General features: G+C 44.0%; 1 protein-coding gene across 2 annotated transcripts in view; it reads left to right on the top strand.

Moving 5' to 3' along the window:
- abs (ATP-dependent RNA helicase abstrakt) overlaps nucleotides 1-18,399 on the top strand; it is a 49,808-nt gene that overhangs the window by 12,516 nt on the left and 18,893 nt on the right. For both annotated transcript variants that reach the window (XR_006773417.2, XM_045750373.2), the window contains exons 5-7: nucleotides 1,569-1,773; nucleotides 4,000-4,120; nucleotides 8,778-8,931. Coding sequence is in view for 1 of the 2 variants with exons in the window: in XM_045750373.2 (XP_045606329.1) it covers nucleotides 1,569-1,773; nucleotides 4,000-4,120; nucleotides 8,778-8,931 (480 nt within the window). In the remaining variant the exon portion in view is untranslated. The remainder of the gene's footprint in view (nucleotides 1-1,568; nucleotides 1,774-3,999; nucleotides 4,121-8,777; nucleotides 8,932-18,399) is intronic.

Genomic DNA, 18,399 nt, shown 5'->3' with positions numbered 1-18,399 from the left:
CCAAAGGAAGGGTTGAAAACCATATCCACTGCAGTCCCTGAGAAATCTGATGCTGACAGGAGATGGCTGCAACTGAAAGAACTGAGGAGACAGCATCCTCAGGAAATAACGGGCAAAAAGGGGGAGAAGGGCAAAAGGGACCAAGTTGAATCTAGAGAATGAACCAAAACAATCAGCCAACATGCAGATTGGGCAGAATAGAGACCTGCCACCGCCTCGTGAAGGAGGGGAGCGAACAACTTAAGCAGTGCCTCATAAGCCCAACTGCAGTAGACATGGCATCCAGGCTGCCCTGGAGATGGGCAGAGAACAGCTCCACTGCAGCTCCATTTTGCCACAAACCAGTGACCAAATGCGAATGAGCCCTTCATATTATGCTCAAAATGCAATGACAGCATAAACAGGCAAGCTCTGAGTGGCACAAAAGCACCACCACCCAAGAACTACTAAAAACTTTACTGATTTCATGGTACTTGAGCGTTTGGTGTAGGGAAAATCCATGCCCTAAAAAAACCCAAACCACTCCCAACCTCAGATCCTCACAGCAAAGTCAAAGACCTGTGCACTACTCAGGGTGAGGATCTCTCCGTAGGAGGATGGCCTCTCAGGAATGGCTACCCAAACCAACCCTATCATGGTGGGCAATGCTGGTGAGCAAGTAGAGAAGGCAAACTATAGCTTGAGGTGAACAGTTTATCAGAGTCCATATAAAAAGTGATGAACAAAAACAGATGCATGTGAAGCAAATGCTAAATGAACAAATGAGTACACAAGCAAATGGGTCCCTGCAGGGCACAGAGTCCAATGGATGGCGTTTACTTGTCTGAAAAACTATGACTAGAAGTGCACTGATGGATATGAGAAATGGGAGTAGTGTTGCACAATTGCACCAAGCTTAATAACGGATAAGTTGTCTGAGGTGAGCTGGTGACCGAGTGGTGCCACCTGGTGGTAAACTACTAGAGGGTTAACCACCTAACTATTGGATGAATTGTTTTAGTCTCATTTTGTGTGTTTTGTTTACCTTGCTGTAGTCTGTTTTGCTTCACTCTGCCTTCCCAACAGACTTTCTTAATCTGTGTGATATAGTATCCTCGGCTCCCTGTGCCTCTGTAGAGGGAGCCAGGTTTTGGCCACTAGTACCCTGTAGACTTAGGACGACTCAAAGGGCCTGGTGAGATTCGAATTAGGTGGAGCTATGCAGGTTGCTAGCAACAGGGAGCCACCAGAGAAGCCCTTCTAGAAAAAAGATACTGTACTAGTATTCACTTTTACTAGGCTAAGCCTAAAATAATTCTTATCACCTGTTTCCTCCCCCCCCCCCCCTTTAATAGAAATGGTTATCTCCTTGTCTAGTCTTATACATTTTTCCAATAAATTTATTTTTATATCTCGAATTCAAGGTGTAATGTTTGCATTAATCTGTAATTAAAAAAAATGTAAATGTACAGAAATGCAATTTGTTACATTACAATCTTTCCATTTTATTTTTCAAATGGTAGTACAGTACACGTCTATACAGTACTGTACTAGTATCTCGGTTAATGTTTTGTATTGTTACTGTTTAGCTCGCAAGGAATCTGAGTTGGAGAAACAGCGTCGAGAAGAAAAGCGACTCTTGGAAGCTGTTGCAGAGAAGCGAGCACTAATGGGTGTTTCTGAATTGGCCCGTGGTGTACAGTATGAGGATCCAGTTGTAACAGCTTGGAATCCTCCCAAACGTGTCCTGGCGATGGACAACAAGCGCCACGAAAGAGTTCGCAGGAAATACAAGTACAGTATGACATTTTATGTTTATCGAGTTAGGTACAACAAGTGGTGGTTGACAATATTGGTCATTTATAACCCCACCACACACAGGAAGGCCTGGGGAGGTTAATGATAGAGGCACTGAGGCCTGCCTAAAGGTAATATGAAATATAATGAGAGTTAAGATCCAGATACCTGGTAATTTTAATCATAGGGATTTTTACCGAGTAATAAAGGACCTCCTTTGGGGGGATGAATCATGGGAAACAAATTTGGCTGACACAGCAGGCAAGCATTTCTTGTGGCAGTATATCTCTGAGCTAACAAGAGGAAGGGAAGAGGACACACTAGCAACACTAGACCTGGTGTTGATTTAAAATGAGGCTGCAGTTGAAAGACGATAAAGCATAGGCCTGGTCGAGGACCAGGCCGCAGGGACCTTGAGCCCCGAAATCACAAGGTAACCGCAAGTTATGGGATAGCCATCTGAGCCAGCAACATTATTGTGTTAGTACATGATGAATGGAGTCACATGAAGGAGTAAAAAAACTAAGAGAGAGTGATTACAGACGAGGGGACTATAGGAAGTTGAGAGCCGATATACAAGACAGTACAATGAGAGAGAGAATTAAAGCACATCCTGCAGACTCCACTCTGTCCACATTGTGTCTTCTGTTAATGCACTGGAGACTTGGAATGGAGCCGCATAAATTGGACAGTCTAGACTCCAGGGTGTTGAACACTCCATAAATTTGCATTCCCAGGAGAACCAAACTCTAAGTCAGCTGAAGTTCGGTTGTTAGTCATGCCCTGCATTAAACAATGATTACAATAAACCTTTGTTACCCCTCATTCTTGTTCAAGCAATGGGCAGTTTTTTATTTTTTTATATACACAAGAGTTCTTACATTCTTGTAAAGCCACTAGCATGCATATTGTTTTGGGCAGGTCCTTAATCATAATTTTTCCCTGGAATATGAACTGCCAAATCATTTAACACACTAGGTACTCATTAACTGCTGGGTGAACAGAGGCTACGGTTAAGGATTGGTGCCCAGTCAATCCTCCCAGGCCAGGATACGTAAACAGGCCAAAGCACTCGCGAAGCGCCGGGCGAGTGCTTTACCATTGAGCCACAGGGACCACCAGTACTCTGATCATGTCAGGATACAGCCCAACAGGTATAAATGAGAGGACTGTCCTCCTAAGTGCAAATCAAACTACAGTATTATCAACTCCTTGGCACTGTATGATGTATGTGCCTTAACAAGAGCCATGGGCCAATATCCTTAACGTGAATGATGGAGGCTGGAAATGAAGCCTCGCCTGCAAAAGGCATGTGTAAATACATTAGAAGAGGGTGGAGAGGCATTGAATGAATCATTGAAATACATTCAGCAAGAATCACTTGGTGAGCAATTGTTTTAAAGCTATTGGTATGCAGACCAAATGATTGCTCGTGATGCACAAAAACCTCGGATATCTGGTCACCACTTACAGCCACACATGACCCGAAGGATCCACTACAACACGTCAGTCTATGGAGTTTACTATGGTTTACTATGACTTCTTTGGGTCCACAAGAAATGGAAGCTTTAATAGTGTAGCTAGGTTTCTGCTTCTGTGTAGTATACACTGATGTGAACTTGGGGTCCACGCCAGTGAAGTGATGTTCTTGGAGGATTAATATCATAAGCTTGCTGAACAACCTTTTACCAAGATATAACCCAGAGGAGAGGGCCTGAGAATTTTAACTCAGTCCTTTACCTTAACTAAGGGGTTTTAAATAATTTTATATATACAGTAATTTATAAATATAAATATAATATTTATATTTTCAATATTTTATAAGCTAATAAAAGGGGGGATATAAATAAAAGTTTATAAATATAAATTCAGAAAATAGATATGTAAACACTGGCTTTGAAATGTGGTTGCCAGTTTGTGGAACAAGTTCAGAAGTAACTGAAGGACAGTCATTGGGAAGTTTCAAGCATCGGTTGGACAAGTGTGTGAGTGGGAGCAATTGGATATAAATATGAGCTGTGATGCAAAAGCTAATAAGCATTCATTATTTCTTATGTTCTTAAATGACTATTAGGTATATAATAAATATATAAACGTATACAAATATGATGTGAGTGAATGAGTGGAGTACATTACAATTCATACATATGGTTGATCTGTAATTTCTTTGATTTTTGTTTTGATTAAATTTTTCTTAAGGTGTGTTTCAAATTCTTTTTCCAGGATCATGGTAGAAGGAGAAGACGTTCCTCCTCCACTTAAGAGTTTTGCTGATATGAAATTCCCACGATGTGTTATTAAAGCACTCCAGAAAAAGGGAATAGAGAAGCCTTCCCCAATTCAGGTACACCACTAGGTTTATTCTTTGAAATGTTGGAAAAGTTGTTAAAAAATAAATGTTAATTTTGTAAACATTTACTGTACTTGTCTCCTATAATAGGTTCTGTGAGCTTACTGCATTAGCATGTCAGAGCCAGTATTCAATGAGTGGCTCCTGAGACTTTGTCAGTCTACCAGGACCAAGCGTCAACAATATTTTGCTCTCGTAAGAGCAGGCAGAGCATCTGGAGATAACAAATCGGCTCACTTCTGAAGTGAACTCCCTAGAAAGCAGAAAAGTGTTATAAAACAACCCACATCTCTTGTGAGAAAAGCTTGGGAAAATCAAATAATCCATCTGATGACAGGCAAACTACACCTACCATAACTTTCCTGGCCACTTCCAGGTGGCAGCCTAGGTCACCCAGAGTCCCAACCAGCCCCTTAACACATTCATCTAGCAGTTCTATCCATTTAACATAAGTGGCTGGCCTTCCTTGGGCCTTGATCCTACATTTCGGGGTCTTTCTTTGGGAGACCCCTCTCTCAAATTTGCCTAATTTTGTGTAGTACTTGCAATTTAGTTGCCAATGCAAGATCTGTTATGAGTAGTCAGTAGGTAGTTCTGTTGCTCTTGGTCCCTGACTCTGTGGAGGCCTACCTACAGCTTCTGTGTCATAAGTGCTTCCCCTAGCTGGTTCTTCTATGTCTGGTCAGTGCTCTGCTTACTCTTTGTTGAAGGCAGTAGTGCCTCGCAATTTGCACTTACCCTTTTGTGGTTTGCCCCTTTGACGGGGCAGTGAGAGGGGGGGGCTTGCCTGGTTTGCTAGCTTCTGATATCACGATAAGTGGGCTTTTTGAGTTGTTTTGTGCGGCCTGTTGTTGCACTGGCACCTTGTGGGTTAATCCTGTCTCCTTGGTCCCTCTTTTCTAAGGCTTGTATTTCTTACCATGTCTGGAATATTATCAAGTCTAGCCAGTCAGCGGTCTATTCCCCGGAGCCCGTGATGTTACGCTCCACTCGTGGCGGTCAATTCTAATATGGCTTGGGCAGATATTCATGATTGGGGGTTTGGGTGGTCAAACAGGCTCATGGTAGCCAGATATATAATTGAGATTTAGTTAGTGTCCTTGGTTCTCATCGATCCTAATGTTGCCCCCAAGATGTGTTTCACAGCCATTTGTCAGAGGACCAGTGGCTCCTTGTCTCCATCCCTCCCTTCCGGGTTTGTTGGGGGGGTTTTGTTTTTATCTGCTCCAAAACCTTTATCTACACCTCCAGGTGTAGCTAGTTTAGAGTGAATTACTTTTTGGTTGAATTATTTGGGGCAGTTTGGCAATGTCAAGGTTTCGAGTCTTGTGAAGCCAGTAGTTGCCTGTAAAACTTTGCTAACTTTTTAGATGCTTTCCTGGTGAAATGGCAGAATGTCATTTGCTTTATACACCTCTGAGATGGGGTCCAGACTCTGGCTCTGATCTCGGGTAGGCCAAACAGATCTCCCACTACTGTTGTGACTTATAGTATGGAGCATTCTCAATGAGATAGCTACAGGGAGCCACAGGGGCTCAACCAGAAAGAGGTATTTCATTACATTGAATGCTCGGTTTTATTGGTGGTTGTGAGAGAGCAGCCTCGGAGTTCCATCGCTTGCTTATGTTGCACTATTGTATGGCTGTCAAGTGGTGCAACAGCGAGTCATGGAATCTAACCCATTGTACTCGGTGCACAGGTTGAGCATTTTGCTGTCTGTTAATGCTGTAGATCTAATTTGTCTGGTGTCTAATGAGAGCCCTTGGCTTGAGCAGTATGTTGGTGCTGCAAGGTGCAATGTAAGTTGTTCTAGCAGAGAGAGATGCTGCATGAGCATTTACAAGAATAAGAGTAAGTTTCACTTTCTGTTTCAAGCTAGCTGTCAAATGTGGTACATTGCTGCAGGTGATCCCAAGGGATTACTTCAGGTATGGTCAACTGTGGCTACTTCGGCTGGCTATGATATGTCTAATGCTGCCATGATGTCGCCAGGCTCACGTGACTAACGACTTATTGGAAAGCTACCCACGTCGTTGAACAGTTTCCTGATTAGTGAGAAACAATAGACAAAGCCCGGGATAGATAGTGGTGTTGTGCATCCCGACAATGCACCTGTATTTATGCCTGGACTTTCATCAACATAAGATGTGCTGGTATATGCTATCAGGCCATATAGCTATACTAACATTTTCTAAGTTCGTCGGTAATGTCAAGTTAGCTGCACTGTTAATTAAGTAAATGCGAGAAGTGGCAAGGAATCCCATGGTGCAATATATATTAAACAATTTGTAGTGATCAAAGCTGCGAGAAGGTAAACCAGATGCAATGAACTGTGTGAAGACTTTCATCATGATTCATGTATGTGATCATTAGAGAAACTGACCAGTTAAAGTAAGGTTAGTTTATGCAAAGTGCAAGTGTCGTAAAGAGGTAAAGTCCAAGTTCTGGTTCCACTGTCCTACTGACCATGTAATTACCCAAGTGTATATACAGGATGAAAGCTATGATCTTGGTGTCACGTCTTCCCAGTACTCTTTGTGGTATAATACTTTGAAACTACAGTACTGATGGTTTTGGCCTCCACCACCTTCTCACTCTGCTTGTTTCAACCGTCTACCACCCTGTTTGCAAAAGAATACTTCCTAACTTTTTTTTGCAACTTTGTTTCTTGAATGTGTCAAACGACCAACCATATGCCCATCACCAGCCACCACTTGTGATATTGTTAATGATACCACCTCCAGTCAAGTAAGTCGACAAGATCCACACGCCAGCCCAGTATATGAGCTGCCTCGAGGAGTTGTCGTAGTATGTTAGCCGAGTGTAAAGAGGTGTGAATGGATTATGAAAGACTGCAATTAAAACAAGTACTCTAATTTTGTTTACCATTTCTGCTCACAATCCTGATGCAGGATTCTCCCTGTTGTTGAGGAGAATCTGACTCTAATATTGTGCCAGGAGTCTCCCTGATGCAATATTAGCTTTGCATAATACCAATCAGCAGAGTAAAGTTGCTCCCTCTGTATTAGCAATTGTTCTTTGAATAAACGTTTATTTTGTATGTTTGATGCTTACACTGATCCCCCCTCTAAATAATGCCATTCTAAACTTCTCGAAATACTGTCACAAGTGAACTATTCCAATGCTCCATTGTATTGAAGTCATACTCGATATAAATAATTGATGTAGAGGAACCTGAGAAGGAACACTATACTATATTGCATTCTTTAGCTTTGTGGGACTTCCATGACCAATTAATTGCTTATTTACCTATTTATAGACAAGTACATTTGGTTGTGAGAGTACATACATTGGTGATGTTATTAAAGATTTTGGCAAAGTTGACTGATAAGGCTCTCCCAACAGTTGGATCCAGAATTGGTAAATTGCACTCTGGATCTTGGACGTTTTTGCTGTCGAGTCTTGTTGTCTTGCTGTCGAGTCTTGTTGTCTTGCTGTTAAGTGGAGGCATTTGCATATCAACATTGCATACAATTGCAACCCACACAAAGTAAAATTGCACAGATTGACAGTGATAGAGGTAGAGATTTGTGACTCGTAAAGTATTTATGCAATACTGCTGGAACCAATATTGGTTCATATTGGCCTTCCTCTCTTGGTAGATATTTATTCGAGTGTTGATTCATGCCGAACATTGTCACCTCTTCTGTCGTTAAGCTTTAGTGGAGCCTCTCTTGTTTGCTTTTAGTTTGGATCTTGTGTTGGCAGCTTTTGTTAAGGTTGTTGAGGCTTGGTCCTCATTTTGTTACCTTAAACCCACTGCAGGTTTGGAAATGTATTGCTCTTGTAGCAATTTTCTCCAATGTTGTATGTCCACAGCCAATGTCAGAGCCCGGGGCTTCTAGCAGACGAATTGGGTGTTGGCGGCATTTTTATCTGCCAGCCCTTTATTTGCCTTGTCAATGGTGTGTCACTGGGCTGCTTGATTCGCTCCCAACAGTTTAGCATTCCCTCTTCACATGGACGCTGATTTCCCTGGCTTCTTTTGCCATGGGTAAGTCCTATCCTTCATTTTATTTTGCTCATTTCTTGTTTTATGTTTGGGGATAAAATGTAAAAGAGCCACTGATGATGCTTACCCAGAAATGGGAAATTGAGATACTGTTTATCATTACAATATGGGTCTGTGTGCAACTTGTACTAATAACCTCATAAACCTGTGCAAGTACCGGGGAAGCCCAGCCCCATGCCAGATTATGAAAAAAATAGTAAAACTTGGCCACAGGTAAACAGATGAGAATTTAAGATGCTAGTTATTATACCCACATAGAAGATATGGAAAAAAAGTGATAGTTTATCTATACTGTACATACATTTTTAAACGGTGACAAAGAAAACAGAATAGTTCTGAAGGAACCAAGAACACGAAGCTATGCTGGTAAAACTCTAGTACGTAAACGATAGTGTTGCCAGGTAATAGAAACTGTTTTCCTTGATAATTAGAGGCATGGTTAGTGTTCAAAATAAATTTGAAGATTGGGATGTATATGCCAAACCTACTGGTAGTTTTATTTCTACTCATAATACACACAATTTTTTTTTATACCATGAGTATAGATTACTTTCTGTAACTAGAAATGGCTAATAATACACATTCATACAAATTTACTTAATATATTTACTTTTACAGATGCAGGGTATCCCAGCAACTTTGAAGGGTAGAGATATGATCGGCATTGCGTTCACTGGCAGCGGGAAGAGTATGGTGTTTATTTTACCTATTGTTATGTTTTGCCTAGAACAAGAAAAGAAGATTCCGTTTATGAACAATGAAGGTCCATATGGTAAGTTGCTGATATGTTTGTGCCTGCTTGCTATGTCATCCATTATCCATTCCATTTTATTCTTAGTACAGGTACAGGTAAGTGGGGATTGTACCAGTATTACATATAATATGTTGTAGACAAACTAGAATGTGAAATTGGTAATACTCTTAATGCTAGTGATTTTCTATATGGCTTTCTTTCTAAATTCTAGAAGGAACAACTAGTCAGAGTTATAAAGAAATATAAACTTGTTTAACACTATGCTATGCAATTTGGAAAAAAAAAGTTGATCAATAAACATTGATCTGTCATATTTAAAGGTTTGCAGTTTGAGCTATTGCAAAACTGTTTGCTTGATAATCTAGTTGTCTTCACACACTGGTGCTTAATGCACGAGGACAGGTACTCGGCCTCAAGAATCTTGTTCTTTGGATATTGAAATTGGGTAATTTAGTTTTCAAATAATAGTTTTCATCATTTTATTCTTATGTACAAAGGTTATTGCGTGAGGTAATGTACATAGGTTATTGCGTGAGGTAATGTACAAAGGTTATTGCGTGAGGTAATGTACAAAGGTTATTGCGTGAGGTAATGTACAAAGGTTATTGCATGAGGTTATGTACATAGGTAATTGCGTGAGGTTATGTACATAGGTAATTGCGAGAGGTTAACGTAATATTAACACATGTTCTGCCATTTTTTCAAATCGAGTGTGTGTTGAGAAACCATTAGTTCTTAATTTTGTCAGCTTGTTTTAAACGGCTAGCCTGAGTTTTGCAAGCTTGTCTTGGATGTTCTGCATGATACATTTATTATTATAAATGAATGATGTGAATGTTAATGAACTTCAATGAAGGGATTGAGCTATGCTAAATTATTCAAGATGTTTAATAGCAGTGTCATTATATAACATGCACTTATGTTCCTGGTAATGGCGCATTCTTTAAAAATGCAGAATACAAACAGAATAATGTGGAAAATGTAGGGTGTGGGAGTATGTGTAGTTAAAGTATAAGTGTGATACTCTTGGTGTCCTGTTTTCTCTAATGTATATTATATAATTTTTAAGCATCTATTTGGTGTGCACATTATACTATCCTCTAATTTAGTGTATTCCATCTCTCTACTACTCTTTCTGGAGGGAGCCCTCCAGGTGGCTTCCTGAAGCTATATTGCTAAAATTGCTCCATACTAAAAGGTCACATCAATTGCAGAAGTTCTGTTTGGCCTACTGGGAACCAGAGACAAAACTTGGTTCCCTTCCCAACCTGTTCACAGAAGCACAGGGAGTGAGTGACAATCTGCCACCCCACTGGAAAAATCAATAGAAATTCAGCGAAGCTTTACAGACAACTGGAGGGTTCACAAAAAACAACTTGAAACCTTGAAGACAAAAAGACAATTCTGCAAATGATTCACACAGAACAAGGAATTTACTCGAACTAGCTCAAAATTTGTTAGTACCGATTACTACCACAAGGTGGCCTGACCCCAGCAATCAGCTGGCTCCCCATCTCATTTGTATTACTGATGAGGCAACATTTGGATCTGCCTGTAGTGTTGTGGTCTGTCACTTGTGGGCAAGTCCTGCAACTTCAAGCTAAATGTTGGACAAGCTAAATGGGCTTGGCTCTTGTTGCATTTCGCGCTTCTCGGCTTCATTTTTTTTTATCTCTGGGTGCCAGCGAATGCTTCCCATTGTATGTCGGTTATCTTTAGTGTGTTCTAGAGTTCACCCATAAAATGCCTGGACACTGGGTAGAGAGTCTCACCGTGGACTAATTACTGATCTTTGATTCTTCCTTTTGGTTCTTTGGCCAGGGGCTTTCTTTGGTTGTTCTGGAGGTGCACTAGGGTTCATGTGCTTGTTTATATGTCATGATGTCGCTATTCATAGCCTCCTTGTTTTGGCTGTACTTGGTGATTTGGTCTTTCAGTGAGTGACCCCCCTCCCCCTCCCAATGCCTAGGATATCTGCTTGGCTGGGTACCTTTAGGCCCTGGGAATTCCCTGTGGGTCTCTGGCATAGTCTGTTATGGATTGTACCTGGATGGGGTTCTGGGAGTTCTTCTACCTGGGGCCGGGCTTGACTTGAAAGCTTGGTTCAACAGGCTGTTGCAGGGATTGGCCCATCGAGTCCACCCTTGTTGAGTTGGAGTTTGTTATTTGCTCAATGTTTTAACTACCAGACGATCATTGTGCTCCCTGACCCAGATGCCTGCTGGGTCAATGACACCTATGACCGCGAGTTTTGTAAGGTTTGTTTTCACCGGGTCTCTGCATTTACGTATTCCTCTTCCCAGTTGGAAGCTTTTCTGGCAGCTACCACTTTGAGCTAGGGTTGCTTGAGTTAGTCGTTAGCATCATATTGATCGACTGGATGCCCTGGAGTTTGCCCCTATGGCATTCACGGGCCAGGACTTGGAGGTGTTGGTCACCTGCACCTGGACCTATTCCACACCCTGATCTCCTTTCCCTGCAGGGTGTGATTTGTCCTGCTTCTGGTCTCTCTCCCCACCCTCCCTCTCTCTACCCCTTACCCCTTGGTTTTGGCTTCAGAGCATCTGAGCGTTTTGGAGTTAGGTTAGAGTTTAGCTTGTGGTGTAGCTCGGCCTTCCTAGTGGTGATCCCATCCACATCGATGGCAGAAGCAGTTAAGCCTTCTGGCACCTGCTGGGATTTTGGGGCAATTCGTGTTCATAACTGTCCCATTCACCTTGCTTAAGTCTTCTCCTTGAAAGGACATCTTCCCATTGCAGTATTCGTGCAAGAACTTTGGCTCTGCCCCAGAGCTTTTGTGGCAGGCTTCCAGAGGTTGATAGGGAGCCAGATGAGTGCCTGTGGGCACTCATCTGGCTCTCATTCATCTCATTCAATTCTTTGTAGACTTTGGCCTTCTCTATAGACATTATTTGCTGCATGGGGATAATTTTTTTATATCCTCTCTCCTGGTTTGATTGTTTGGCTGCTCCCTCAGGTTTGACTCCAGGTCCCATTTGGTGCTTCATAGTCATCACATTTCTGGAGGCTTCAACATGGATCTCTCTTTTTCACTGATGTATTTGAACAAGGTTGAGTCCAAGTTGTCTCTGCTTATTGGTTACAGAATGAGGTCCTTGAATTCATCCTTGCTGGGCGACATCTCTCTCTCTTTTTTTTTCTTAGGAGCTTGGCAGGAGTTTGATAGAACCCCTGCTAAGCCCCTATCTGCAAAGCCTCAAGCTGTCAAGTGTGTGGCGTTCTATCGAACCCCCCACACTTAATTAATTGTCAGAAGGCGAGCTCTGTCATTCAGGTATTCCTGATTTTAGTGCTTCTTTTGCTCCTTGCATCTACTTGCTCCTGCACTTCCCAAAAATATGGGCAAGTGGCAGCTCCATGTGCAGTTGTCCATGCTGTCCAGAGTCCTTATTGCGGAAGACCACAGGGTGTGTTTGCATTTGGTAGCAGTCTTGAGTGCTTGGGTCTTCATGGAGGGGTTCTCTGAGAAACTCTGAGGATGTGGCATCACTGGAGTCTACTCTGGGTGTGGATGCCTTGCGGCCTGCAGTCCCAGTCTTGGCTGCCATGCCCAAGATGCACATCCCTCTCCTTCGGGAGGTGAGGGGACATTTTATTCAGCCCACCTCATGTGTGAACAGGCTGTATTTACCAGTTCTTTAAATTTAGCTGCTTCCCCCTTTTCATGTCTTCTTTTCTAAGGAAGTTGTTACACAGTTGTTTTCTGAGGGTTCTGTCCCCTTTCAGATGTAGTGTTGTTGGGTGGGAACCTCACTTGCTGTTGGCTGAAGTGGGCTGCCAGTAGCTGGCCAAGGATCTGGATTTTTCCTAAATAACCAAGTTTGGATTCCTGGTGAACTGGAAGTTTGTCCCAAGTTTGAACTTGGCTGGGCTCATTTGGGACTCTTGGTCGTTTTCTCTTTCCCTGCCTCCAGTAGCATTGCTCCACCTAAAACTTCATCACAGTCTTGAGTTGGATCAGCCCCGGGTGATTTGTTGGTTGGTCGAGCAGTTATGTGAGAGCCTGAACTTTGCCTACATTGTCTTGACCCTGTACAGGATTTGGTTCCATGTGTTGTATCAGTTTTTCCAGTTTCACCTGTTTTGCCACTCCCAGGACTGGCAGGTTTGAGCCCCAACCCGCCCTTCATCAGGTTTTGCTTCGCAAGCTTGTTCTTCATGCTTTTTGGGATTCATTTCCATGGTACCATCCTTCCCTATCACTTAATATGTTGATGGATGCCTCATCTTTGGGTTGAGGCTGTGGGACCAGCACTCGCCAGATCACCCAGGGTCAGAGGTTAGGCCTGTTTCTCTGGGCATCCAGCACAGTGTGCAAATTTATGGCTGTGTGACATGCCCTGGGCCACGGCTTCACTTCAACTGCTTCCCGGTGGTTCATTGCCTGAGCTAAGGGGGGATTTGCTTATGTCCTTTGCTCTGTGGGTGTTTTTGGCTTCTCAGGATTTGGTTCTCCTCAGGATTTGGTTCTCTGCACGGTTCATGTGCAGGGTGTCCAAATTTCTCGTGGATGAGTTCTCTCTCTCTTCCATCCCATTTCCTTGGAGTATTCATTTGCTCTTGGGTGGACCTCGTCACATTCGTGTGGAAATGGTGCCTTCCCTTCTAAGTGGCTTCATTCTATGATCACAAGGCTGGGCGCCTGACAGTTGGGTGGACAGTGCTTCGGATTTGTAGTCCTGAGGTTCCGGGTTCGATCCCCGGTGGAGGCGGAGACAAAGGGGCAAAATGTTTCTTTCACTCTGATGCCCCTGTTACCTAGCAGTAAATAGGTACCTGGGAGTTAGACAGCTGCTACGGGCTGCTTCCTCGGGGTGGAGGCCTGGGTCGAGGACTGGGCTGCGGGGACACTAATGCCCCGAAATCGTATCAAGATAACCTCAAGATAACCTCAAGGCTCTCGTGGTGGATGCCTGTCGACTGGATTGGTCGAGGTGGAGATGCATTTAACTTTTTTTCCCCAGTTCACTTATTGCTCTGGGTGCTGTCCAGTCTGGACTTGTACTCAGCGATGATGATCCCTTTGGTTTCTTGGTGGCATGCCCAGTCTTGGTTTCCGACATTGATGGTCCAGTCTCCAAATCTGGGCGTTTTTCTGCGGCACTGTCTCTTTGAGCAGATTGGCCCAGCAGTGTACTTGGCCAATTCAGACTTCTCATCTGCTCTTCACATTTGAGGTTTTCAACATGTCTATTGACATTTGTTTGACGAGCACATGGCTGGTTTGTTGGTGTCCCACATGCATCTTTCCTCGTGGGGTCAGTAGGTGGTGGTCTGGAACCTGTTTTCCCACTACTTGTTTCTTTGCCTTTCTTCAGTTTCGGTCAGGTCTAACCTGGCCTTTTTTTTTCTTTGGTGTTTCTCAATTAGCATCTCATACCTTATGTGGTCACCTTCAACATGTCCTGAGCCGCCTGATGGTGTAAATCAATAGTAATGAGTTTCGAGCTAGTTTGAGTGAATCCCTTGTTCTGTGTAAATCATTTGTAGAGTTGTTTGGCAATTTTGAGGCTTCATTTTATGTGAACTCCCTGGTTGTCTGTACAGCTTCTCTGGCTTTCTGGACGCTTTTTCATGTAGGTGGCCAGTTGTTGCTTACTCCGTGTGCATCTATGAAGGGTGCCAGATTCTGGATCTGGTCCCTGGTAGGCTAAACAACTTCTGTAACAGATGTGACCTTTTAGTATGGAGCATTCTCTGCGAGACAGCTTCAGAAATACACCAGGACTCTTCCAGAGAGCAGCATTTCATTACATTCAATGCTGGGTTTTTGTAGATGACAGTTTACATAAATTTGTTTTGAACCATTATTTTCCTAATTTTGCTATGACTTTTTGTTATCGATGTTGTGGATCTAAAAAAAATCTTATCTTTTCTGGGCTGACTCTCTATATAACTCGGGAGTATTGGCTCTGGTGCCACAAAGGGACATCCAGAAAACTGCCAGGCCTCTCAACTTGCATAGGACTACTTAATTCCAGGATCAGAGTCTAGTGTACTCGGAGAGGTGAGAAGCGCATGGGAATCTAAAATCTACATCATAACCGAGTAAAACTGCCTAGAAAGTATAAATGAAACAAAATAAATCAAAGAATATTTCTCAACGTAAAAGTCTCATGCAATGGTCTCGCAAAAGTCGTGAACAGTTTCTTTAATATTTCACCATCCGTGTATTTAAAAACAATTCTGAAGTTGGAAAGCGACCCACCCAGCAATCTCCTCTTTGTCAGTTCTTTAATACCTTTCCATATAATTTGTAGGTTGTATGGGGCCTACTTTCTCCTGTTCCACATTACATAACAAGGCATTTATTCACTTTGAATTTCATTTGCCATGTGTTGCTCCATACACTTATTTTCTCCATGCTGTCTTGAAAATCACGACAATCATATGTTTACATTTCCAGCAGCTTAGTGGCATCAGCAAACATGTTTATCAAGTTTTGTATTCCTTCTGGTAGATCATTTGTCTAGACAAGGAATATTACTGGTGGAGGAACTGAACCCCTTGGTACTCTACTAGTAACACTTCTCCAGTCTGATACATTGTCTCTGATTACTGCCTTCATCTTTCTATTAGTTATGTTTCATCCATGTTGGTAGTCTGCCTGTCACCTGTCCAACATGTTCCAGTTTCTAGGAACAACCTCTTATGTGGGACTCTGTCCCCCATATGAGGCTGGGATAGACCCTTGACAGAACAGTTGTCCCCAACTGTCTGCTGACAGTTGGGGACAACTGTTCCCAACTGTCAATTGGCTGAGATAGCTGTCCTTAACTGGGGGCAGCTATCTCCCCCCCCACCTCCTGGGGGAGGAGCCCCTGACCCCCGTGCCGGCTGCCCAGTTCCTCAGTTCGTAGGCTGAAGCACTCTGGGGCACTTGTCAACTCTTGCTCTAAATTTCCTGCAGGATTTTGTGCCCTTGTGGTGTTTCCTGCTATTTGTGACATTTTGGCCAGGAGTAATGTAGTGTACTGGGGCTGCCTTTTCCTAAGCATCCTGTAAGTATTACCCTTGAGTTCTAGGGTTGCCTTCCTTAGAGCTTTTGGGCCTTCACTTCCATAGGGGTTCCTGTTGCTCAGGATTTACCCTACCCTTGGGGCCAACTGGGGTTTCATGGCCTTTGTTTGACCCTGAGTAAGGATTGTTGTCGTTGCTGGTTGGGGTGCAAGATGTTGCGCAGTACGCCTACCTAGCGATGGCAGTGTTCCCTGTTCCTCCTGTTGTTGTTGTTGTTGTGCTTTTGCAGGGTTTTCTTTTCTTTTTGTTTCTTGCCTGGAGGGGGTCTGCCTGGTCTGACTATTAGTCCACATGTGATATTTTCGGTGGCCCTCTAGGCCTTTGTGCTTGTACACTTCCCAATGGTCCAGTTTACCCCTCTTCCCTCATATTGACACTCTTAGGGCTCAACTGACTTTGCAGCACCATTGCCTGGGCGTCCCATAGGCCAAACCCTCTATGGGTCCTGGAAAACTCCGTCGGGGCTTGGCAGACCCACGGATGTGTCTTCGGAGTCCCATCTCACCTTATGCGAGTTTGCAGGTTGTTCGTTACCCTTGTTTCAGGGTAACAATCACCTGGTTTGCCTGCATCATGCTGCTTGTGGGGTCACCTGCTAACACCTTCAACCTGGGGTCGAGCGGGTCTTGTTCCCCGCTCGTTCTTCAGTTTACCTTTTCTTCTTTGGAATATCCCTGAGTAAGTTCAGTAAGTTCTTCCAGCTATACAGGGAAGTTCTTCTGAGCAAGTTCTTCCAGCTATACAGGGAACCTGTCGAAACAGAGGCAGCTACAGGAGGGGACACACAAATATTTGTGCACTGCAGTTACACACCCATTCCGACAGGCTCGATCGCAATCTATCCAGATGAGAACACGTTCTCTTCCGACTAGACCTTCTAGACTAGTCTTCTAGACTAGACTAGAGGGGTCAAGCGGCTGTCACGTGGCTTGGTTGGTTTAGGTTATTGCAACGTGCTAAGTTGGTTGCCCGCTAGAATGCCCCGGGGCTGCCCCGTTTTGGTTAGGTTGGACTTTGGGGAGCTGGTCTCTTCGACCTTGGTTCAGTCCACAACCCCTGGGTCCTTTCACTGCTGTTGTGGTTCCTCTGCTCTCTTCCCCCCCCCCCCCTCCCCCTGCAGCCGGCTCCTTCATGTCTGAGGATTTTGGATTCGGGGCGAGGTTTAGTTGGGGATGAGATTCAGGCAGCTTCGGGGACTGTCCCCATTCCTTGCAGGGATGAAGGCCTTTAAGTCTGCTGAGCCACTGAGGCTTCTGGGCCTTTCCAGCAGGCCCCCCCTTCTTGTTGCCTTTCCCTTGGACTCTGCCTTTCTTTAAGGGTGGTGGGCATGGAGGGTGGCTTGATCTGCCCTGGGGCCTCTGTTGGGGGTTCCCGGGGCTGTGGGGGGGGGGAGCCCGCTAGCAGTTCTATAGCTGTTTGCCCCTGCTTGGGCCTTTTTTTTTTTTTTGTCCTTCCCATCTGCTTTGGTTTCCAATATTTGCTAGCATAATTTTGGTTCCCATATGTCAGATGCTTCTCCTTTTGGTTGCCATCTTACTTTTCTGTGGGTGCTTTCTCGCCTGGCCACTAGGGTAGTGCTGTGGCTTATTAGCATGTGACTGCTGGGCATGTGAGCTCGCGTTTTGGGAGCATTTTTTCGCCTCCGTCTGGATTTTTTTTTTTTATCCTCCCATTGCCGTCTCTGTTTTGTTCTTTCTTTCGGGGCTTCCTGCCCTCTCTGTTCCTCTGGGAACGTTTGGTGTTGGTCTTTTGTTTTCTGTCTGTGTTTGGGTTCTGGGACTTGGTTTTGGGCCCGGTGTCTTGTGTCCTGCATGCTCTGCTGGCTCCCACGCCCTTGGTTTTCGGTCCATTTTCTGGCTGTTTTCGCCGGGGGTTCTGTCAGGGTCATGTATCTGGCTCTTTCTTCCGTGGTGCGTTTTCCTCCAGTGAAAGTGGCGGTTTGGGCTTCCCCCGGGTTTGTTTCCGGGTTTCTTTCGGTTCTTTGGTTTCGTTCCCAATTTTCTTCCTATCAGGTTTTCCCTGTGGAGGTTAAGGTGACCCTTGGTGGTTTTCCTCCTGTGCAACCTGGAATTTGCCCCTCATCCCCATATTGGGTGTGTTCTGGTGTTCTTGGGTCATCCTGGCTTGCAGACTGCCCTTGGGGCTAGGCACGGGTTGTGTGGTCGTGCTGAGACTCCGGCTTCTGCTTGTCAAGGTGGGCTTTTGGTGCCAGCTTTTTTGCTGGTGCCTCCTCTGAGGCCATCTTCGTCTGGATGCTTACAATGCTTACCTTTCAGTAGCTATGGGGAAGTGAGATCTAACTCTTTATATCTGACGTGCTAATTACTTCTCTCAACATTTGTTTCATCATATCTTTTCTTTTTAAGTTGTGCATGGAATTGGCTTCAAGAACATTCCTTCAATGCATTCCACTTGTTAACCATCCATACAGGCAATTAGAACTTC

Source organism: Procambarus clarkii, chromosome 49 (genome assembly GCF_040958095.1).
Source record: "Procambarus clarkii isolate CNS0578487 chromosome 49, FALCON_Pclarkii_2.0, whole genome shotgun sequence".
Taxonomy (NCBI): Eukaryota; Metazoa; Arthropoda; class Malacostraca; order Decapoda; family Cambaridae; genus Procambarus; species Procambarus clarkii.
The sequence above is the reverse complement of the archived record's forward strand: the minus strand, read 5'-3'. Positions and strand labels throughout refer to the sequence as shown.